Genomic DNA, 25,340 nt, shown 5'->3' on the forward strand with positions numbered 1-25,340 from the left:
CTGCTGGAATGAAAATAGCAACCACATGTAATTTCAATGGCTGTACCACTCATTGGTTGCATAGACTGAAAACTATAAACAAACTTAACGTCTTAAGTTCTAGATTTTATCACAAGTTAAAATTGTTGAATAAAAAAAATGTGAGTACATTATGTGCAAAATGCCATAATATTACAGACAAATATGACGTGTTATAAGGAAAAAACAAAGTAGAAGAGAGACATTATTTATTTGCAGTAAAAAACATCATTTCAAGTATAAGATACAGAGATCTATTGGTTAGGAGCCTTATTTTCTGATGTTTAATTACACAAAATGTGTGTTAAATTAATGTATTTTATACAGTTATAAACTTGGCACAATCTTGTGCCCCCCCAGTTTGAGCACCACTGTTGTATAAGCTCACCCCTTAATTTATGTGTATCATATGTATGATATTCATTGTGTTGGATTTATTGATGGTTATTAAACAAAAATGATTTTAGTCTCAGCCATTCATTTCCTATGGGTGCCCACAAATGGGCCTAACAGCTCAATGACTTTTTAATTTAACATTTTTTTTTTTTTTTTTTTAAACGTAACCTTGTTAAATAAAGTGCAATGTTTTGGGGTGTGCTTATGGGTAAAGTTATGAAAAGTTGCCCAAACAAAACAAAAAATCATACTGTCCACATTAGTCTCCAACATCACTTACATGTAAGGGTTAAAGAGGCCATTATGTGCTCTGACGCAGAATCCATTAAAACTGAAATGTGCTTTACCTTCGTTAGATATCTTAAAACAAGACCTTTTACCTCACATTAATATAAACTAGATGTTATTTTCTTCAAGAACTAAAGAAAAAAAAACAAACAAAAGAATTTCAGTCTCAAATTTATTTACAATTAAATTTGATGGTGTCATTTAGGTCAGATATTTACAAACCTTCACTTGAGTATGAAAACTGTACAATAAAACCAAGAGTGTTTGAGTGACATTAGTTACATTTCACATTAAGAGTCAAATGTTTACATACCCAATATAAACAGACTGTTTCAAATCCACACTGAGAATCAATGTATTAATCAAATAATTTAAAAACAAACTCAACATACAAAACATGACAAACATTATATTATATAGCCACATATCTCTGTGATCTGTGGGCTTCAGGAGTAAGCTACATATTAGTGTTTTAAAAGAAAACATTTATAAAGCACAAGAAGATTTTGATTTGGATAAATAAATGAAGAGTTCAGATGCAAAACCTTCTTAAATGTGTCTGACAGGTTCTTTTAATGGATTCTGCCAACAAGGCGTTATTTCTAAATGACCTGAGGCTAAGATTAGGCGGATTTGAAAGGAAAGTGTTTGATGAACATATAATATGTGAATGCTGAGAGCAATCAGTAAATTTCTTCATCACATTTTTGACGGAGGTGACGTTTAGCAGCTTTTGTATCTGAACTCTCAATTTTTCAGCAAGCAGCAGCAAGATGTTATGAAACATTTTAAACACTTACATACATTATTTGTGAATGGCTCAATAACAACTTCTTTTAACAAATACTACTGCACTTCAATAAATCTTGCACAATAAAAGAAAAAGCACTTCAGAAATAATCACATCCTTCACTTCTATAACTCATCATGAATAGTGTTCATGTCAAATGTTAAAGTCACAAGTGCATTTACAGGCTCAAAAGGAAATTATTTTAAAACTTGATCAGCATATAAAATGGTTATATTGTTAAAACACATCAGTCAGTGACAGATTTTCTTTTAATAGAAAACCAATTTGAACTGACGCTGGTATCTGATACAGTACAAGACAAAGCTGGTGGACATTTTTTCAAGTGTTTATGATAAAAGTTTTTATTTTTTATCATAAAAGTGTTATTTTGTCTTTGTGTCTGTAATACTGACTATAGCTGTGTCTTCTTCATAATCCTGTTCAAGTCTCAGATGAGATTCAGGGGTTTTTCACTGCAGGTGTGCTGGTCTTCTCCATATCTTTATCCTTTACGAGGAGATTAAAAACCTGGTGAAGAGCCAAGGAAAATCATCAAAACAAAGATTCAGTTGTGTTACTGTAGGTTTAATCTATAGATCATCCTCCTAAAGCTGCTAATGCTTCACTTATAATAACACTCATATGTTCATTTGCTCAGCAATGGTATTACGCAGTGCTTAAAAAATAGTACTGTACCCCTGCTATTGAAAGTTACCAAGGTGACTACTTTCAGGTGCTGTGTAATATCATTGCACCTGCTGCTGCAGCCATGTTAAAGCAGCAAAGTCCTTGATAATTACGCCAGAATAAGAGTATAGTTCCTAGCCATATCTTCCTAGAAAAGCCCGACTTTAAATTTTCCGTCTGTCTTATTACACGATGTAACCACAAAAGAGTCAAGTTTTAAATAGGAAAAATATCAAAACCCTTTGGTTATTCTTAACCGCAAAGCTAATAATCTAATCAGATTTAATGGATTGTGCTAAGCTATGCTAAAAGTGCTAGCGCCAGAACTGAATGGATTCCAGAACGGTAAAAATCTAATGTTTTACTCTAGGGGAGCTGGAAAATGAGCATATTTTCAAAAAAATTTAATTGTCCCTTTAACATCTCTTTGATGTACCAGCTGACGTAACACGCAACAGTGTCCACAACAACCAAGGGGCAACCTACTGAAATTGCCACGAAGGTAACAATCACAAGGCTCATAATGTGTCTTTATCGTAACATTGCATAAGAATAAATACAGACAAAAAGCCACAGGCAGAAAATATATTTTAGTGATTAGGGGGGGAAACATTGAGCAGTCCTTTATGTTGAGCCCAACAGTAAAAATTTTGGCTGAACAAATTCTTTGAGCTGTGTTTCAGTCAACGCTATTTCCATACAAGTTATAAAAATTCAATTTACTTGCCATCTATTTATAATCTGCACGTAAAAGAACTGACCTGCGTCCACTTCCTGTTATAGCTGATCATGTGAGTGTTGGCGATGGAGCTGAAGAGGCGTTCAGGGGACGTCTCATCCGGCAGTCTGCTGAGAAACTGAGCGATATGAATAAAATCCATCTGAAGCAAAACCTCCTCATAGAGCCGCAGGATCCCCAGACCCGTCCGGAAGAGAAACTCCTCACCGTCTCTACAGAACACATCCCATACCCGACAAGCCACGTCTAACGGTAGAGACTTACTGTACAGGGTAAAGATCCTGCACACACACACAAGACAGTCTGGTCCTCAACAATACCATGATTTTACATATTAAACCACATACATGTATTATTATGTAAAATTTGTCTGAATGTTTACAGACTCACCAGTCTATCAGATACAGATCAGGTGTGAGGTTGTAACTCTTAAAATGATTAAAAAGTCGGGGCAGGTTTTCTTCAAAAAACACCTCAAATGCTGCAAAGTACTTCAGCATCTAAGAAGCAAACACATTAAACAGCTTTTTAATTCATACAGAGGTTGCCCAATGACTGACCTGACTGAGCTGTGTAAAACTCCATTCACATTTAAGTCTCCATTAACAGGAAGTCGCAATCGACTTTACATCCATATATTGGTGCATTTCCGAGTGAAAGGGAATATCACGCAAGAAATTTACGCAATGGCTTGTGCTCCCACTGTGAATTGATTGAATATAAAATATTATGTGCTCATTCAGAAATGGAACTCACAACAGTTGGACATTTAGAGGGGGCGGGGTTAACAGATGCTCCACCCAAGCCATCTAGCTGATGTCATCAGAGAATGATCACAAAAATTGGTTTGTTGAAATTGAAACTCAATACGCTTTATGCCCAGCTGCACTACTTCCTGAACTTCAGCCAGCTCCTTGTTTCCTGTCTTACGTTATTGGACAAACTGATTAATCCAAGTGTGCCTGACCTCAGTAGTCACAACAACAATAATCAGACACACCTGGATTAATCAGTTTGTCCAATAATTGCAGAAAGGAAACAAGGAGATGGCTGAAATTCAGGAAGTAGTGCAGCTGGGCATATAGCATATTGTGCTGTCAATTTCTCTCTCTGCACTAAATGGCATTAAGGGGTGATTTACTTAATTTTCACGCTATGACCCCTCTAAAAAAATATAAGAATTGTCAGTTTTCATTTAATGGGGACTTTAAAGATGCTGTGTGTGTCGATTTTAGTGGCATATAGTGGTGAGATTATGAATTGGAACCAACAGCTCAGTCCACAGCTCACCCCTCCCTTTCAAAACTGGACAGTACTGGACAAACATGTTATCGTCTGAGACAACGCAGTGACAAAACGCACCCTGTACAGCAGTTTGTCTGTTAAGTGCTACTGTAGAAACATGACAGCTACTTCCATGTAAGAAGACCCATGGTGTATGGAGATAAAAACAGCTCTTTCTAAGGTAATAAAAACATTTATTACCTGCATTCACAAACATACAAAAAGTGCTAAACATGCTTAACATCTCAATCTTATAGAAATTCCTCTTTTAGAAATGTCAGCAACCCAATCTGAAAAACTGATGCTTATGACATCAAAGGCATCTAACTGCCCCTCCACTTTAAAATGTTGGCTAAATTTTTTAAGTGGCAGCAAAGTCAGCCAATCAGTAATGAGATTGCAAGTTAAGCCAGTAGGGGGAGCCAAATAGGTGCAAAACCACTTGTTTAAAATCCCCCACCCTAATAGAGCTATCTGAGAGAGGTTTTTAGGAAGCTTCTAAGGCATTATAGACCCAAACTAAAAATATTTTGTCTACATGTCACATCACAGAACAAGGTTAAATACTCCTTTCAATCATTCTATGTCACCTTTAAAGTTACACAATGCACCTTAAAGATTAAAAAACTGGTCAAAGTAAACATTTTCCTCAAACAAAAAAATGCATGATGAATCCAGATGTACCAGCTCATGATCCACTCTGAAGAAAGCCATCTGACAGGGTTTATTCAGGAGGTTGGCGAAGGCGATAAAAGCATCAGCTTCATCCAGATTCAGAATCAACACGGCAGCTATGAAAGACATTCCCTGAACCTACAAACAAAATAATTCCTCTTAATATCTGACAGAACCAAACAGTATGAGGACAACACATTTGAATAAAATCAATCCTATCAAACAAATCTAGCCCTTTAGTTCATTTGATGAGGAACGTCCTAACAAACAGCTTTACTATCTCACCTGTTTAAAAAATAAATAAATAAAAATAAAACATCATAAACAACAAGCAAAAAAAATTAATTGTTCTTTTTTGGCAAAATCACAAAAATCCTTATAGGTTTAAAAAAGAACCTTAAAATATTGTACAGTTTTTTTATAACCTGACCATTGTGAGATGAAGTGGACCTGTGATAATTTTAAATACTTTAACAAGTTAAAAACACAAACAATTAAATATTTTAATGGTATATGCAGCAGACTAGAGATGTTGTGAGTACTCACATATCCCACATCAGGTCTGTAGCAGGTGTAAGCACCCAGTACACTGTGCAGGAGATCGTGGTAGGGTCCACCCTATCAAACAACAGACAAAAAATGATCATCAACCTTTTTATGTGTCCTGTAGTCCTGAAGCTGCAATGCAACAAACTCATCAAAATAATACCTCAAGTGTTACAGCGAGTGAATGCATAAGGGCTTTACCTTCTGGAAGATAAAGAGTGATGGAAACGTGCGGGAGATGTCCAGTCTGATCAGATCTAGACTGGACTCACGGTCGGCTACTGATGCCCCATTATCAACTGTCAATTACCACAACACAGTTAACACTTAATCTCAATACAGACAGAACGCTGATTCACAACACTACAGGCATCACTGATCCCTGTAGCATTCCTCAAAAGTTTAAAACTTACAATAAGGGCTTTAAAAAAAACCTTACAGCAACAGTGAGCAATAAATGATGCTCTCTTTCACATCTCACATTATATAGTGGATTAATATGGGGCTTATAAATGTAAATATATATATACTGTAAAAGAGACTTCTTATGAGTAAAATAACAAATCACAGAGAGTCTGTAGCTCTGTTGGTAAAGCACTGCATGCAATGCAAAGATTGTGATATAAAATAATGTATAGCACAGCGTTGTTAAAAGTATATTTGCATGCTTTTTTCAAAGTCTCAATAGTTTTTGTTAAGATATAAAGCTATTGTAAGATACTCACCATCTGCCTCCAGCTCACTGCCTGTCTCCCTGAAACTCCTCCAGCGTTCTTTTGCTCGTGAGAGGAAGATCTCATACAGATCTGAACAAGAAATACAAATATTGCATATAATTTTACAAAAGAATCTTCATGTTTTAAATAGAAGTGCTAAAAGCTTTCTTTTCAAAGCAATTATTTGAAAATCATTAATTAATCTGTTTTTCATAACAAAGACCTCTAATGTACCGGCATAGCGGTGAGCAGAATCTCATTAATTTATCAAAGTAATACAGAAAAATCCAGTAATCCTGACCCATTCAGTGAAATACCTGAGGTTATGTTTAGTTCATTCCCAATGGCTAGACTCCAGACTTTACCCCTCACACTGGGTGGCAGGCCCTGCCACCAGAGATCTCTCACGCGTCGCGTCCCACGCCTAATGTTTAACACACAGATAGAGGTGTTAATTCAACATTATACAGACATATGGCACAGACTGACAGATTGTGATGGTCTCACATGTTCTCCCAGTTGGTAAGAATCTCATTGTTCCACACCAGCATAGCATTAGCGATACTCTCCTCCTGTTTAAAACGCTCCTTCATCTGTTTCTTCTTCTTCTGAGCATCCTTCAGCTCTTTAAACAAACATACAGAGCTGCGATAATTAATGCGATATGGCCCAGCTTGTCAGTACGGTACGGCTCTGTGTATTAATTGCCGCTCTATCTGAAAGCAGCTGATGGCGGTTTACTACTAATCAAGGAACCGGCTTTACTGATGAAACACGCATGAGAATCCCCCGATATATATCGCCCAGCCCTAAGTAACAAGCGTCAGTATGGAAACAGTAATACGCATTGTTTGGTCTGTACTCTACCTCTCTTCTTCACCTCAGCCACCATGTCATCATACTCCTGACGGTGGCGCTGAGCCTCTTCCTCTGACTTAGCGGGCAGGTTCCTGAATAATAAACAAGCAAAACACAATTAAATGACTGGAATGCTCCATCTGAAAATTTGATAAATTTCTAATAAAGATTTTGCCATCACTGGTTTACAGTTGGACTGATGTGCTCACATTTCACTGGTCATTTATTCTTAATAAAGACTCGGAGGCCGATAACACCTGAGTGGTGAAATACAATACAGTCTGTGTTAAGTCTTTTATTTTTAGTCCTTTGTTCAGGTAAGTTGAGCCTCTTAGGAGAGACGTAACAGGTCAGCAGGTACTGAGAACATCACAAGAGTTGATCAAGTGACTGTAGGTCCGTTTACATGCAACCAAATAATCTGTTTTTGAAAAAGCCTTCACGTAAACACGTCAATATGATTGAGGTCGACTGGATGCAAATTTTGATCATATTGAAGGTGGTTGTGTTATCCGAACTGTGAACATCAGGAGAAAATTATGCATGTAAACGCGGCATGAATTGTTGTATTTTCTCAATCTGATGCAAAAATATCTTGTGCACATACGCAGGAGAATTGCGCTTAAGTTCACGTCTTATATTTAACTCTTTGGGCTCTGAATATTTTTTGGGATGCTTTTAGGCTAGTTTTGAATGTCCATGCTAAATTATATACTTTATTTTCAATATATTTATACAGCATTTACAGTATTACTGTTTTTAATGTATTAATGTATGTGATTAGCCCGATGTGTATTAAAGTTGGACTTACGCAGGGCGGTCTTCAAGTATGAGCGCAGTGGTGGATAAAGGTTCAAACTCTAGGTTCTTACGTCGACTCTGAGAAGGCAGGGATGGACTCTGGCTGGATTTTGCCGCCTTGGCTTCATACTCCTGTGAGAAAACAAGAAGTTAAAAGTTTTACTGTGTGCTGTGTGAAAGCAGAGAGTTACTGAATGGTAAATCACATAACAACATTCAAGCATGTGATGGACATGTGATGATGGAGGCGTGCTGAGGGCAGATCCTGGGCAAGTCACTGCCATGAAGGACGTTTATGAGAACACTGCTCATTACAAGCTCGACCCTTTACTTCATCTATCATTACTGGCTGAAGAGAAGCACAAAGACTATCAATGGATATATTGTGTATGAGACCCGATTCTCATACTGTATAAAGATGTACAATTACAGATTCACGCTTTGTTTTCAAACAGTATCAGAATAATAAACATGAGATCATCTAAAATTCTGCACTGATCTTCATGTAAAGCTCTCATTTGGCTTCAGTTCAGATTGAAAACCAAGATTGGCAAATTGATCATTTTCAGTTTGGGAAAAACTGATCCTTAACCCTGTCACTCCACCCTTTTGAGTGGGGGGGTGAAAAGTTGAATTGCACATTCAAATGAATATAACTGAAAATGTTAAACAGAAAAAAAATTATAGCAGTTTAAATGTATGTTTAATAATTACAAATAATGCAGTATATATTACATTTATAAATGAAAGTATAAAAATGTAAATGTTTCAAAAAAGAAATAATGTAAACTTGAAGCCATACGTCTCAAGTAGTTGTGATCCAAATTTCAAGTTAAAATCACAAAAAATGTGGTTTGTGTAACTCTTTTTGTCGTTTTACCAACAAAGGCCACTAGGTGTCAACGGTTTGCTGTATACTCTTGTCACAATTTATTCAATTACTCTCACTGCATTATTATTACTGCTAAAATGTTTTAAAATATGAAAACTACATTCATAGAGCTTTCCAACAATATATAGTTTGTCAACATTTTTGATGATTTATAATAGGATATAGTTTTATGAATATATAATAATTAATATGCATTCCTATGGGGGGGGCATGTAACAAAAAAACTGTCACTACATTATTTTTATCATCAGATGACCTTGAAATATGAAAACTACATTCTGAGAGCTTTCTAGTGATATATAGTTTGTCATGATTTTTTAGGTTTAGAGGAGGGGTTTAGTCTTATAAATATGTAAAAAAAGTTGGACCCACCTGTGGGCCCATGACCATTTACAAACTGACTCTCATAACATAATTTTATTCCCAAAATGATGATGACATATGAAAAGTACACTCTTAGAGCTTTCAAATGATATATAGTTTGTCATGATTAGATACGAATTCATATGCAAAAAACTGAAGCAACAGTAGAAGTCTCGAAGGCGGAACAGTGACATATAGTAGGATTATCAATGTTTTAGGCGCACTCTTATCATATATGAATCAATTACTCTCCCTACATAATTTATTTTATAAAACACTGAAAATATCTGTATTCTAGAGGCTTAGACCTTTCCAAAGATATATAGTTTGTCATGATTCGATAAACATTTACATCCAAAATATTGAAGTAAAGTCAGGTGTTCCTCAGGAGGAACGGTGACAGTTATGGGGTTAAAACAAAAACAAGGTGTGTGGCCGCATGCCGATTGGTCAAGCTGGCATGTCACTTGATGGGAAGGTGATTGAAATGACCACGGAAATTGAAATGGTGCTGGTCTATGCACAAAAGAGCTGGTGAGTATGACTGAAAACATGAGGGCATACCGCTGAAGTTAAGAGATCAGGTGTAGATACAGATGTGAGATTGCCTGGGTTACTGTCCTGAAGAAAGGAAATACAGAGAAATACAGTAACACACAGACTACACTGATTCTCTGTAAAGACTTCATATGAAAGACTCGATCGATTTACTCGACGCCATGCCAACCGGCTCATTAGAAAAACCAGATTAAAGAATGGGTTCAGTTACATTTCTTTTAGTGTCAAGTTTAAATCAATAAAGAGCCGAAACTTACGAGTTCATCTAACTGAATATGTGGAAAAACTTTGATAAAAGATAAGCCGAGTTAATACGATGACTATATAAAGCTCTATGTAAAGGAAACACGCAATGTACACATGTTTGTACATCCTGACCAGACCTAGTAAAAGACCAAAGCGGGACTCTAGAGCCTCCATCATGCACACAGAACATCAACCTGAGATGTACACATCCACAGTCAAGGTGTTTTCTCGTTAGACAAGCATGGATGACAGTAGCTGGGTTTCCATGAAAATGTGAAGCAAATCTTTTCAAAAATCACAAAGAAAGATAAACAAACAAATGTGAATTAGGCGCGTTTTCATCAAGGTTAAGAGAATGACGTGTTATTGGTAACCTAGTAACCAACAGTAAATAAAACAAAACTGGTTTGAAAATGGAGACAGGTCTGCATTTAGTTATGATTTTGCAAGTTATACATTTACTAGCAGTGCAGCTTGTAATTGCCAAACTAAATGCTGTGCACAAAAGAAAAAAAATTCAGAATTTGCGATTTTGTGGTGGGCTTAATGTTCGCTACGTCTGAATTTATTCTGCAAATGCATTTCCATCTACCATTATTCACATTTATACTTTTTCATATAAGTGAAAAACCAACTCAAGCCAGCATAAAAATTAAGGGATTTTTGGCATTGTCATCACTTGTTTCTAATGCAATACTACAAAATGCAAATAAAATTAGTGAAATGGAAACCCAGCTGGTGATCACTTCTGTCTCTTCCCTTTAATTTGAGTCAAAACTTAGTGTGAAGAATATACACCACAAAGGATGCAAGTGTGTTTGATATGAATCCTCAGCAAGAGTCCTGTATTCCTCTTAAACCAGTGCTGAAATTTCTTATAAACATTTCTCACAATTCCCTTACATAAAATCTAACAAAGCGCAATGATATTATTTGTTAACATTATTTATCTGTTTGCATAGCATTGATTACATCAGCAAAACATAAAGAGCAAGAGGTTCATTTGATTTAGATAAGAAAGGTTTTGAAAACATTTCTCTCAATTACATACAATAACATTCAGAAAATACCATTGACATTGATTCATTGTTTACTGTATAGTGGGAATACAACAAGCAAAGCCATAACAAATCACGTTTTTAAACTAGGGTGTAAGAAAATAGTAATACATATGAATATCAAAATATTGAAAAAATACAATATCTCTGTTTTTAAGATTCATGGCAGTTGATTCTTTGTAGTTTACATCCCGACCACAAGATAGTATTCTTCTTATCTCTGAACTTAAACAGTGACAGAAGTGCTAGCATAGGGGCTAGCAATTTTTTGCTAAGGCTTGCATATAGTGGTGTGTTCTCAATGACAGCTTTCCAGCTATGGATATAGTACTGTGAAACACATTGCAGCGCAACACATGTATTGTGATCTGTATCATATCGCAAGATTCTTGCTGACACACAGGCCTATTTTAAACTGCTATGAATGTACTGTAATTCATGTAAAGCCTATAGCGAATAAAACAAACACAGCAGGTGTGAGTTGAATGAATGAGATATGAACAGACCTGTTGAATAGTTTTGGAGTCTTTAGGTGGACTCTCTCTCAGTGGAACTTTACCAAACAGCTTCCATCCGGGGGCACTCGGGGTCTCTCTCTGCTTTCTGGAGAACAGACTTCTGTCAAAATACCATCACAGATCATCTGTTAAATACAATATTTTACCCTTACAGGAGATCTAGGTGTGGTTTCTGAACACTTCTTTGGGCTTAAGTGATGGACTGTAGTGCATGTGACTAAACTAAAGCCAGTGAACTGAGATGAAGTCTGCAGATGAAAGATCCAGAACACATTCGTGTTAAGATCCGGAGCACGAAGATCTTAAATATAAGGAAACAGAAACATAAGGATTTCCAGTCCTGTAATCAGATGGAAATGAGAACTACTACATACTAAAGGGAATATTATATTTTTTAGTATACTAAGAGGTGCTCACCAATCCTAGGTATCTACTAAGTATATTTGCAGGATTTATTGTGTCTGTTTTAAGACAGAAATCATCAGCAATCATCTGATCACATATAAAACAAACATCACATCTCAACTTAACAAGCCACACAGAAGCGAAAATCCAAATGATCTCTTAATATGATCAATCAATGTAACTTACAGCACCAGTAATAAACAAAAATATCACTTAAAAATAAAGGTTTGGTGTGACCCTCACCTGTGACATCACAGATGACCTAATGTAAATGTATCTCAGCCTGGACACTGAAGTGCACTATTTAGGTTCCTGTTTCTTTCCATTTGAAAGCTCTGATTCGGATAAGTTTGCATAACTAATAGCAAACAATTTATCTTCATGAAAATGAACAGTTTATGGATGTTTGAGAATGAGGACCATGAACTTGAGTGTAAGGAAATAAGTGTAATTGATTAAGACAGTACCTGCTGAACATCTCAGACATGCCATGCTTTCGCTCAGCAGCGACACTTATGGCCGCAGGGATGTTATCTGGTGCGCTCTGACGTCGACTGATTTCATACGTGTTCCTGGAGATCAAACTCACATCCATGAAAGTTAATCCATCTGGTTTGTCTGAGTTGAGAAAGATCTCACCATCATCTGGACTCAGAGATGTGGATTCAGAGCTGAGATGTGTGCTGGAGGAAAACGTCCTGAGTGAATGAGACACAGCAGCTGACGGACATCCTGGGGAGTTCCTGTACGGTTCTGCATCAGGAGAACTTCTGCACACATCGCTGTGATTAGAAACTGAATTTTGAGGATAGGAATTATGCTTTGACCTGGTTGCTCTGTTGACACAGGTATCTTGAGGTGGTTCTGTTACTTCAGAATGAGAATTTGACTGACTGGATGAAGGAGTGGAGGGAGAGGATTCAGTCCCAACATCATCATTATTGATCAAAGTGCTATCTCTGGTGTCTGCAGACACTTCACCATTCACACCGTCATGTGTTAAGTTACAGCAGCTTCCTGAAAGATGAGATGAGTTTGGAACCTCATCCTCGGTGTGGCCGTTTTGCAGATTTGTGCCGTGCGGTGTGGATGAGTCCTGGCCTGGACAATCCTGCTCATAATCTGCTTTTTCTGCAGCAGAGCACAGAAGATCCTGGTCCTGGGCGGTGTGTGGTTGACTTCTCTGTCTGTGTGATGTGTCAGTATTGGAGATGATGCCCTGCATTATGTTCTCTCGTGTGTCCGTGACATCATCAGTGATATGGGGAGGTGGTCTGCTCTCCTCAGCACCCCTGACTCCAGTGGATGTTGACTCCACCATCAGCTACTTCACACCAGAAGCTACACAATGATCTGAAATAATGTGGCTCTTGTGGATCCCAGTGGGTGAATAACCTGGGGTGCAATAATACAATTAAAATGAATTCTAATCGCGCAAAATCACTACCTGGTAGACAGCATACTCCTAACAAACATAAGATTGTCCGCCTTTAAAACACAACATTTGAATGTAATGACGTGTAATGCCACAAATCCTGTTTAGATTGGGAACTCACTAGAAACAGAGGTCAGTAATGTTTGAAGTGTCTTGACATACCCATCGACCAGCAGCCCGAATCCTAAAGCTCCCCTCCAGCGAGGATGTTGACCCGCCGGATCTGTCTCATATGAAGGGCATAAATGTATCCATCATCGTCTCTTCTCGTTTAAAATCCTCTCCTGGACCATCAGCATAACATCTCTTCAGACCTTTAATTCAATTGCATTTTTACAAGTCAAAACCCCTTAAACAGTCGGACCGGACCGGCAAATAACATCCTTACTGCGACCTGACGCCATCTTGAAATTCCGGTGATGTCACTCGCTGACGTAATGCAGGGCTAGAGACTGCACGCGCCTCCTGCTGGACACATAAAACTACTTCTTGTAGTGGATATAAATTCATCACTAATGTGTTCTATTTTATTTTATTTTATTATATTCTCATTTTATCTTGTCCCTTTAAATTTTCTATTTTACTTTAATTTATTTGACTTTATTTATTTTCTGTATTACCCACACTCATATATTTAAAAATGATTAATACATTTCGTAGAAAGTATAGCCTAATTTAATATATTTGTTAATTTGAAAATATTTTTAGTTTTAACCTTCATATATCAACATATATTTCAAAATGTATTTCAAGCAAATACATTTCTAATTTTACAACCCATGCAAAGAAATGTATTCTAAAAATATATTTTAAACATATGCTAAATACAAGCTTATTTTATAAAGTATATTTTTATAGATTTGTAACATAGACATAAACATAACGTTTTTAATATATTTCCTTGGATTGAAATATATGAAGGACTAAATATATATATATTATTTATTTTTAAAATATCTTTTAAAATATATATTGGTGAAAAATATATATTTTAAATATATTCATAAATATATGTAATTAAATATATTTTTATATTATTATTTATGTATTTATGTATATTTTTAAATATATTCAAAAAATAAAAAAATAAAAACCCCTATTTTTACATTTTATATATGTTTTCTTTTTTTATTTTATTTATATTATTACTATTATTCTATGTTATAACTTGTGTTGTTTTTGTTAATATGTTACATTATATTTAATCTTTTAAAAACAATTGCAGTTTAACATTGCAAGAACCAAATGTTAATAGTTTAATGAACATTGCACAAAAAAGTGCAAGTGTAAATAATCAACACATGTAGAGTTTTTAAACTTCTTTTGTTCATAAATTGCAACATATAGCATACAGTCTTCTCCTAATGACTAAAATTGCACTTCATGTTTTCTTTTTTAATATTTGCAGATGAACTGCCTTTCCGTTGCACACTACATTCAGACACAATGGTCTGAGTTCGCCCCCTCGTGGCAGTCATAATAAAATTTCAGTTTAAAGGGCACCTATTTCATTGCTTAAACAATGTTATTTTGTGTATTTAGTATAATACAATGTGTTCACGTGGTTTATGGTTAAAACCCAGATATCGCGCCTTTCTCAAACGCTTTGATTTTGTACAAAGCTCATCAATCTTAAAAGTGTTGTGTCCATGATTGGCCAGCTAATCTGGACGTTGTGACTGGCCTGAATACCTCTGATGTCAGCCAGAAAATGTGACGCTCACTACCATGATTGAAAGATTCACTCACAATGCAATGCTGACAGGAGTTAGCTTACAGGCTATGAGTCAAAGCTGGAGGATTTATGATAATGACCGTCGTGTCCACGTCAACAGGCCCCGTTAGAGGCGATATTGTGTGGCATTGTTTACCTTGGGGTTTGTAGCTTTTGCATATCATTAACATATGTACTAATACACACTTACACACCAAAGGCATTGTAAAATCGTGGATTAGACCATAGTTGCTCTTTAATTGTACATTTGTGCCAGCATGATAATAATTAACTTATCAGTAATAAATTGTTTTAAAAGGACTCAAGTGTTACTGATAAAGTTAAAAAAGTATTAATAATTAATCATTTTTTACTTTGGACACAATGTTTTTTTGGAACACTTTTTTTTAATGCATCCAAAGCTCAAAATTAATCCGATAAATGCGCACCCATAGATGGTTGGCACCCCACACAGCCCGTTTCCGTCTCTCCTGCCGGTTTATCGACCGTCATTTGTCATCTACAGTGGAAAGATAAAAGTTACCACGCTAACAAAGATGACCGGTGGTCCGGATAAAGATGATTGAAGGCCCATGGGCCACCAGTTGACTAGCACTGGGCTACACCATCAAAACACAACAATTGTCTATCAGGATGCATCCCACCTTCAGCACATGGTTTGGGACATAGGGAGGAGGTGGACAGGAAGATTTTAGTGGGTTCAGGTTTGGTCTGGTACTCATAGGACCACTGTGCTGAGATTTCTCTGGACCTGATGCCCTTTACATCCACAGCACAGAGCGACTGCTGTGGGATTGCAGATCAAATTCCTGACCTCAAATCCCCAAAACATACATGACATTTGTATGTGAGAATACAGTTTAACTGTGTACATAGTGTGAATGTATGCAAGCGGTGTGTGTAGAACTGATTTAAATATTGTATCTTGCTGTTTTATATTCTATACAGGCTAAATGTCCTTTATGGGTTTTACATCTATAGGGAGGGTGAACTTGATTTTAAATAATTTGTTTTATATATAACTCTATGTAGTCTTTTTAATCTCATTATTCGTAAATAATTGGCAACTAAGGGAAAATGTGTGCAAAGTGAAAAGAGACTTTGTTCATTCTCAAAAGTTTTACAATATAAGCGTCCAGGTTATCTTGTATCATAACAAAACAATTTCCTAAGGTTTCTTATGAGCATAAACTGATCCAATATTGTATTATCAAAATGTTGTGAAGTGCTAAATACTCTCATAAAGCTTTCATCAGTCTTCTATCTCCAGCACATACAATTCTGATGTGTTGTTACGGTATGTGGTGGAGGATGACGAAGGAGACGAGGATGTAATCAAAATAAAAGATTTATTAAACTAAAGAAAATGACTATGAATAAACACACTAACATAAAGCAACACGCAACAACAATGACAGAACATAGTATATACTGTATATACAGTAGACATATGATGATGATGATTGATGGCAGGTGAGGATATTAACAAACACAGTTCAGATGAAAGAGTGAAGAGGATGATGGGAAATGTAGTCCGGATGAGGATGAATGGTGAAGACGGGCAGGAAAACAGACAAGTGCTGCGTCTGAAACTGCCTACTTCCATACCTTACCTTAACAAGCGATTTGATATATTAATGTTATTATATGTAATATAATTAATTACACAATAAAGTATTGATTTAAGTAGTTCTCTGTTTATTGTAAGTAAACTTTGTTTTATTGAATAAATGTAGATTTTACACACCTTGATATGCTTTATTCAAAAAGTTATTCATAGTATTATGCTGTAAAATATCAACTCGTTTATACTTATACACATGCAGCTTAAATTCAGCATTTAAAATTGGGGAGAGGAGGAGGGGGAGGTGGTATAAATTTTCCACTGGTATTAGGAGGGGGAGGGGGTGGTGGCACCACAGGGAAATTTTGGAAAGGTGCAGGGGACGGTGTGGGTCCTGACAAGCCACTATATGTTGAGCTAGAAAAAGGTGGTGGAGGAGGAGGTGGAATAGCCATGTTGCCCTGAGTGGGAGGAGGAGGTGGAGGAGGTGGAATAGCCATGTTGCCCTGAGTGGGAGGAGGAGGTGGAGGAGGTGGAATAGCCATGTTGCCCTGAGTGGGAGGAGGAGGTGGAGGAGGTGGAATAGCCATGTTGCCCTGAGTGGGAGGAGGAGGTGGAGGAGGTGGAATAGCCATGTTGCCCTGAGTGGGAGGAGGTGGAGGAGGAGGTGGAATAGCCATGTTGCCCTGATTGGGAGGAGGTGGTGTGATAGCCACGTTGCCCTGACTGGGAGGAGGAGGTGGAGAGAAAAGAGTAGGTGGGGGTGGAGGTGGAGTGTCTCCCATTTCTTCATCTGGGGGAGGTGGAGGAGGCAGCATCGATAAATCTGGATAGGCATAGGGAGGAAGAGACGGGGAGCTGTCAGAAATGACCGAAGGAGATGGCGAAGAAGGAGAAAGGTCAGGAGGTGCTGTGATGTTCAATAGCATCCCGTCTGGCACTGTTGGAGGAGGAACTGCAATACCCAAAAAAGACCTGAAACAGCAATATACACATCAATTTTGAGACATCACATCAATACTGGTTCATCACATCAATACTGGATCATCACATCAATACTGAACAATCACATCAATAGTGGATCATCACATACTAGACCATCACATCAATACCGTGAAAATCACATCAATTCTAGACAATTTCATCAAAACTGGACCATCACATATATACTAAACCATCCCATCAATACTGTGATCATCACATCAATACTGCGATCATTAAAACAATATTGCAATTATCACACCGACACTGTGACCGCCATATCAATATTATGATGATCATATCCAATCTGTGATCATCACATCAATACCGGACATCACATCAATACTTGACCATTACATCAATACTGTGATCATCATATCAACACTGTGATTATCATGTCAATATTGCAGTAATCATATAGGTACTGCAGCTGCCACAGCGGTGTTGTCATTATCATATCGATACCATGATCACCATATCAATATTGTGATTATCATATAAATACTGTGATCATTACATTAATATTGGACATCACATCAGTACTTGTCCATTACATCATTATTGTGAACATAATATTATTATATAATCATCTCATCAATACTGGACCATCACATAAATACTGTGATCATCACATCAATACTATGATCATCACATCAAAACTTGACCACTACATCTGTACTGGATCTCTTGTCACATTCCTAATTTTCAATATTTTAGTATTTTTTGTAGTAGGTTGGATATTATTGCATTATACAGGTTCTGGTCCAGTAATTCCATTCAAAAAGTAAAACTTGTATATTATATTCTTTCAATATACACAGACTGATGTATTTCAAATGTTTATTTCTTTTAATTTGGATGATTATAACTGACTAACTAAGGAAAATCCCAAATTCAGTATCTCAAAAAAATTAGAATATTGTGAAATGGTTCAATTTTGAAGACACATGGTGCCAGACTCTAATCAGCTCCCAAAACACCTGCAAAGGCCTTTAAATGGTCTCTCAGTCTAGTTCTAGGCTAGTGGTTCTCAAACTTTTTCAGCGTACGGCCCCCTTATGTACGATGCATAAACAAAACATATTATATTATACAAAGTAGTGCTGTTGAAAAGAGGCGAAGGGAAAGAAAAGATGTGGTAGAAAAAAAGTGTACAAGCAATAGTGATAACCACACCCTGGAGAGGATTAGGAGACTCAAAAGAGTGGACTGCAGCTGAAGTCAGTGCTTCAAGAACCACTACGCACAGACGTATGCAAGACCTGGGTTTCAGCTGTCGCATTCCTTGTATCAAGCCACTCTTGAACAACAGACAGCGTCAGAAGTTTCTTGCTTCTGGACTGCTGCTGAGTAGTCCAAAGTTGTGTTATCTGATGAAAGTAAATTTAGCATTTTCTTTGGAAATCAGGGTCCTAGAGTCTGGAGGAAGAGAGGAGAGGCACACAATGCACGTTGCTTGAGGTCCAGTGTAAAGTTTCCACAGTCAGTGATGGTTTGGGTTGCCATGTCATCTGCTGGTGTTGGTCCACTGTGTTTTCTGAGGTCCAAGGTCAATGCAGCCTTATACCAGGACCTTTTAGAGCACTTTATGCTGCTGACCAACTTTTTGGAGTTGCAGATTTCATTTTTCAACAGGACTTGTCACCTGCACACAGTGCCAAAGCTACCAGTACCTGGTTTAAGGACTATGGTATCCCTGTTCTTAATTGGCCAGCAAACTCGCCTGACCTTAACCCCATACAAAATCTATGGGGTATTGTGAAGAGGAAGATGTGATATGCCAGACCCAACAATGCAGAAGAGCTGAAGGCCACTATCAGAGCAACCTGAGACTCTCATAACACCTGAGCAGTGCCACAGACTGATTCACTCCATGACACGCCGCAATGCTGCAGTAATTCAGGCAAAAGGAACCCAAACTAAGTATTGAGTGCTGTTCATGCTCATATTTTTCATGTTCATACCTTTCAGTAAACCCAGATTTCTAAAAATCCTTTCTTTGTATTGGTCTTAAGTAATATTCACATTTTCTGAGATACTGAATTTGGGATTTTCCTTAGTTGTCAGTTATATCATCAAAATTAAAGAAATAAACAGTTGAAATATATTTGTGTTTAATGAATGCATATAATATACAAGTTTTACTTTTTGAATGGAATTGGGGGAAATAAATAAACCTTTTGATGATATTCTAATTATATGACCAGCACCTGTATGTATTGTGAAAATATTATGGTATTGTAAACTTGAAACAAACGTCACACTCACACTAAGCATCCACTTAAATTAATGGTTGTGGTGTAGAAGTAATCATTTGTAATGAGGTTTTAAATAATATAAAATAGAAACCATGTCCAGTACATACCAGCTGAAGGTGCTGGTCTCTTGTGTGCTGATCTGTTGAAAATTCTCTATGTTGTCTGTTTCTGTTGGATCTTCCTTAGATTTCAAAGAATGGAATAATGAACAGAAATTACTTTTTTTCATCACCAGTAGGGGTTAAAAAGCACAGTGTTTTGATAAATACTCCTTATCACTTAAATATCATTACAAAATCAAAAAGGTCTTTTTTTCTCTGTACTGTACTGTTGTTAAATCAAGACAACAGTGGCAGTGCTCAGTTTGACATTAATCGACACTAGTAAAATACCTCAATAAAACGTGTGGGGATATTTTTGCTTACACTTTTATTACTTTCCCAGTGGCCGTGGCCCACTTTGTCTAATGGAGCGTATGATATGGGGGCGCGTCTGTACACTCGAAATGGTTCGAGTCCACCTGCTGGAGGAACTATCTTCTGAGTTCGAGGAATCTTTGACTGCTTGGTCAGCACTCCAATCTCTCTGCGTGCTGTATTCTCTTTGTAAATGTCAACTGTCTGAAAGTAAACATTAAAGTTAATCTATGACATTAACTAACATAACTGTGAGGATTTATGACCATTACTAAAGAGCATCAACTGTGTCATGTATTTCTGGCATTGTTTAATGTAATTCTATTATAAAAGATTCTGGTGCTTTGCTAACATCCGACAAACTCACCAGACTCAACATGTTGACAGAGGACTCCATCTGTTTCAGCTGAACAGTCTGAGCATCTAAAAGCTTCAGTAGAGATGTGGCCAGATTGTTGATCTGATATGTGACACTGGCCAGGGCCTGAGTGGTAAGAGCTTTAGACTCTTCAGTGACACTTCTGCTGTTCTCCACCTTCATGTGAAAAAAGACACACAACCTGAATGCATAACATTATTAATTCAACTCTTAAGAAGTGTTGTAAGACAAAAGTGCTTTACATGCAAATAGACACACACTGAGGTCATTTCATATTTTATCTGCAAAAACAATGTTGGCATCATAAAACCTCTTCACAAAACCTCAGTCATAAAAAAGCTCAAAAGAATAAATGAATAAGACAATGAAAGATTCATGCAGACCTCCAAAACACAGAGCTAGATTCCTACAGTAGATAAACATGTTAAGAAGAGTTTTCATGGAGACATTCCACAGTCTTGTTTAGACATGTTTACCATCAGAAGAAAAGATTAAGCCTGAAGGAAAAGATTTTACTAATCCACGAAAAGAAGAATGAGAACCTTAAAATGAATTTTGCAAATGTTTTGCAAGCATTATTAATCCCATAACCTGTTATATAAAAATACTTATGTGATGAATGCAATATACAGTATCATGTATGTATATATTACGGTATGATACAATAAAAGTGTTCCTGTAGTTCAGCTAGTAAAGCATTGTGTTAGTTTTGCGAAGGTCATAGGTTCGACACTCAGGGAGCACACATTTTGATAATATGTTCAGCGTGCAATGCGCTGTAAGTTGCTTTGTATAAAAACATCTACGAAATGCAACAATGTAATGGCACATTTTTACTTTGTATATAAATGCAGAATATTGCTGTAATTAGGTAAACAGATCTAATGGTAAGTGAAAAGTAAAAAATAAAAATCTCACATTGAAGTATTTGTTCTGACAGTAATCCGCCACCCTGTGCAGATTGCTGTGGTTGTCCAGAAGATTTTTCCTCGCAGTCGGAGCGTCATGAAGAATTCGGTCTATGGACTCTCTGCAACTGTTGTCTCGCATCCTGCACTTTTCCACAGATCTATATAAAAGAGGCTTTGATTATAGAGTTTTTCCACTCGCTATGTGAAACAAACCTGTGCTGGACTTTTGAGGTACTGAAGTGAAATTGACAGGCACATACATGTTGAGAGAGTGGGTGTGTAACGCATACCTGTGCAGTATAGCAATCACTGTCTTCAGGGCAGATGCATTCATTTGTATTTTTCTTTTATTGATGAAAACTGCAGACAGCACAAAAAAACACAGGTTTACTAAGACAGGTTTTACATCATGTTATCTTTAATAATACTAAGAGTCTGTTGAATGCTTGAATCTGATTGGCTGATGAACATTCTGAGGTGTGCAATTATTTTCTGGGAAACGCAGAGCGAAAGTAGTTCCAGGCAGCTCTCTTGACCGCATTACACTTCCATATCACTTCGCATAGTTAAGTGTAATAACGGACTAACAAAAACAACAATAACAGCACTGCTTACAGATGCACAGAGGTAGCCTTGTTCACACAATCTCTCTCACTCGCCTTCTCTTGCTCGCTATCTTTCGTTCTTTCTCTCTCTGTGTCTCTGTCGCTCTCGCTTTTTTTCTAATAATATAATAATATTTTTCTAATAATTCAACGGCCCGTTGTCTGTTTTATGTCTGTTTAATGTAGTCAGGCCAAAGCTTACAAATGCCCTTTCTGCCGTTCACTTCAACTAAACACCGCTCCAATAAAATAAGCAAGCTGTATCAGAGATGACAGATAAAGACAAACAAACACTCAATGTTTTTATTCAGAAAGTGAATAAAAACAAGCCTGAATAAACAACAACAGGTGGCTATCATCACACGAAAGCAGGAACTGATCTGGAAGACCATAGAGAAGGCAGAGTCAGGGCCATTCCTACACTGAAAAAAATGAATCATTGAATTTAATCAATTTTTTCAAGGTAAGTGGTTGCAATCAATTTATTTAAGCTACATTTAAACAAAAAAGATTAGTAAAGTAAAGTAAAATATAAAACTTTTGTTTAAATGTAGCTTAAATTAATTCAAAATAAAAGCAACGAGTGCCTGCACCTCCAGCAGTGAAGACCACCACACAAAAACAGCACATTTTTGCTCCCACACTAAAAAGGGCATTTTGGAAATGTTATTATATATAATCTGTGAGGTATTTTGAGGCACACCTGAGACTTACATCTTTTTAAAATGGACATAATAGGTGATAAGATCTAGTAACTCATATTCAATCCCAATGTGTCAACTAGATGAGAGCGAAATATTTTACCAAATACATTTTAATTTAAACTCTAGTTTGTTTTTTCATCAAATTTCTGCAATTCTCCAGCTGTGTTCTTTGGAGATTTTTTGGCCACTCTAACTGTTCTCCTCTCTTAAATGGTAGGCAATTTCGGAGAGGCTAGCCATAGCAGGCAACCTTTGAAAGCAAAAGATCCCACCCGCCCTTCAGAGAACTCTTCCAACCATGCCTTCTCTAAAAACACAAACTATTAGCTATTTATTGATCCTGTTGCTCTCATTTTATCTTCTTGAATCCTTGTTTCCTTTGCTCCCTTTCTTTCCTCACATCTTAACTCCACTTCCTTATATGCGGAGGAAGGATGTAAAAGTCTTGATAAAGTTAGAAACTTAAGAAAATTCAAAGTAAGTCACAGAGGCTTTGGATGCCAAGAGGAAATTAAATAATGAATTTATTTAATTTTGTTATGTTTTACTTTCAGTAGGCCTACACTAAATGTCAGTGTTTGTCCAGTAGAGGGCAGAATACAGCTGTAGGTTGTGTAAGTGTCAATGATACCTTTCAAAACTCTTAACACAGTTAGCACTACATCCGCATGTGTAAGCTATACTATTACAGTTTTTTTTTCAGTTGCTAACAAGCATTGTTCATTGTTCAAAACTCTCCACACAGTCAGCGAAAACAGAAGTCAGTGCAGACCAAACTGTGAACCATTTTTCATTGCTTTCACGCAAAATGCATTCAGCTACCACACTTTTAAAATTCAGGAACTCTTTTCCCATTCATACTCAAACCATGTATTTTCACATTTTTCTAATGCTAACTGCATTCAAAATGGTTAAAAACACATTCAAAACAGAATGATGGCAATCCAAGCATTTTTGCAGTAATTATTTTAAAATATTGTAAATTTTTTGGTGGTGGAATAGGGGGAAGAGGCTGAGGAGCACAAAGACACCATGCTGTCCTGGATGAAAATCGGGCCACAATTATAGACCATGTCATCCTGGCCTCACAATGGAGAAGACAGGTCGCTGAGTGCAGACTGATGTGCCTTGCTCTACAGTCTCCTTCATCATCCAAACCTTTTGCAGGGAAAACAGGTACAGTATGTATATGTTGAATAGGACAGGACACTGTGCATAGAGCAAAAAATACATTTATTTACCCATTTACCTATTCATTTAGTGTGTGTGTGTAGGCCTACAGTAATATCATACCTTAGTGGGATGTTATGGGAACTGCAGCTCAGTGTATGATGCAATTATCATTATTATAACATAGAATAAGAAAAAGGGTCAAAGAGCTGCAATTAGTGCCTCCCATGTAAATCTATCTAATACTGTGGGTTTTACTCTAACATTTCAGTAAGTCTAGTCATTGATGACTTCCCCCCTCCCCTTTCTGTCAAATACCCCTTGTAGTACCTCTGCATAGTACCCCAGGTTTGAAACGACTGGAGTATTGGCCAGTAGTATATTGAACTTGTGCAGAACATTCCTATGTAATTGTCTGTAACTGTAGTGTATGACTCTTCTGTATGACTGATTTTTTTACGCTATTGTAGATAATGGCATAGGAAATGAGACCCCCTTGAAGCTGGCTTTAACCTGGCCATGGGCCGAAGACGTGGCCGTAATATCATTAGCCACTGGGCCACGGTGGATGTCCCAGGCTAGCGAGGGGGCAATATAACTATATTTGTGTGCTGCCATATCTGAGAATGATGTGGTCACTCACATCCCTAGTCTTGGTCCATACAGTACACAGAAGCTCCTCATCTTCTTGGACCGCCTTCATTTTGATTTGATCCCTGAAAATGAGAGAGGTCTCGTAGGGCCTCACCTATCACAACATGTCATTGTATGGGACAATTTGAATTTCAACCATGGCCAACTCATAAGTGCCTGGTTCACTACTCATCCATGGATCGTCATGGTGTTCCTACCACCTTACTCTACTTTCCTCAATCCTATTGAGGAGTTTTTTCGCTTGGAGGTGGAGAGTGTATGAGCATCAGGCTCAAGATCAACGGTCCCTGCTCCAGGCAATGGACGCTGCATGTGAGGAAATTACAGGAGATCAGTGTAGAGGATGGTTACGACATGCACACCATTCTTCCCTCGTTGCATCGCAAGGGAGAATATACGTTGTGATGTGGATGAGAATCTGTGGCCATATAGACAGCAGCGTGTGGATGGCCAAGAGGGTGAGGACAGTGGCCAGGAGAGGGAGGGTGAGGAGAAATGTTAGTGCTGAAACTCCAGCATTATTTACAGCACTGTAGGCTGCATATAATTGTCATTGTTTTTTGTTTGTGTGTTTATATTACAATATATTGTGCTGTATAAATTTTCTTTTTACTCTGATGTATGGAAGTTATTTTATGTGTGTGAATAATAATGGTTACAATGTCTTTGGCAATATGAGTGCAATGTGTG

The 25,340-nt window shown here is 37.1% G+C and overlaps 2 protein-coding genes across 6 annotated transcripts; both read right to left on the reverse strand.

Moving 5' to 3' along the window:
• Window positions 1-812: 812 nt before the first annotated feature.
• tbc1d12b (TBC1 domain family, member 12b) lies at window positions 813-13,679 on the reverse strand. Of its 4 annotated transcripts, none has more exons than XM_065242741.2 (15): window positions 13,436-13,679; window positions 12,306-13,233; window positions 11,422-11,518; window positions 9,618-9,674; window positions 7,809-7,930; window positions 7,007-7,089; window positions 6,647-6,764; window positions 6,457-6,563; window positions 6,149-6,229; window positions 5,625-5,722; window positions 5,424-5,495; window positions 4,887-5,015; window positions 3,309-3,418; window positions 2,941-3,199; window positions 813-2,020 (listed from the first exon to the last, which is right to left on the reverse strand). In XM_065242741.2, the coding sequence occupies exons 2-15, from the start codon at window positions 13,157-13,159 to the stop codon at window positions 1,952-1,954; spliced, it is 2,256 nt and encodes a 751-aa protein (XP_065098813.1). In that variant the 5' UTR covers window positions 13,160-13,233; window positions 13,436-13,679; the 3' UTR covers window positions 813-1,951. The 4 variants fall into 4 exon arrangements, with proteins under 4 accessions (XP_065098813.1, XP_065098811.1, XP_065098815.1 ...); XM_065242739.2 differs by having other exon boundaries at window positions 11,422-11,533; XM_065242743.2 differs by lacking the exon at window positions 9,618-9,674.
• A 2,659-nt stretch (window positions 13,680-16,338) lies between these two features.
• abi3b (ABI family, member 3b) lies at window positions 16,339-21,743 on the reverse strand. 2 transcript variants are annotated; one of them, XM_065242844.1, is made up of 5 exons: window positions 21,525-21,743; window positions 20,595-20,762; window positions 20,237-20,431; window positions 19,919-19,992; window positions 16,339-17,547 (listed from the first exon to the last, which is right to left on the reverse strand). In XM_065242844.1, the coding sequence occupies exons 1-5, from the start codon at window positions 21,654-21,656 to the stop codon at window positions 16,842-16,844; spliced, it is 1,275 nt and encodes a 424-aa protein (XP_065098916.1). In that variant the 5' UTR covers window positions 21,657-21,743; the 3' UTR covers window positions 16,339-16,841. The 2 variants fall into 2 exon arrangements, with proteins under 2 accessions (XP_065098916.1, XP_065098917.1); XM_065242845.1 differs by having other exon boundaries at window positions 20,595-20,787.
• Between the last annotated feature and the right edge of the window lie 3,597 nt (window positions 21,744-25,340).

This window comes from Paramisgurnus dabryanus, chromosome 1 (assembly GCF_030506205.2).
Source record: "Paramisgurnus dabryanus chromosome 1, PD_genome_1.1, whole genome shotgun sequence".
Classification (NCBI taxonomy): domain Eukaryota; kingdom Metazoa; phylum Chordata; class Actinopteri; order Cypriniformes; family Cobitidae; genus Paramisgurnus; species Paramisgurnus dabryanus.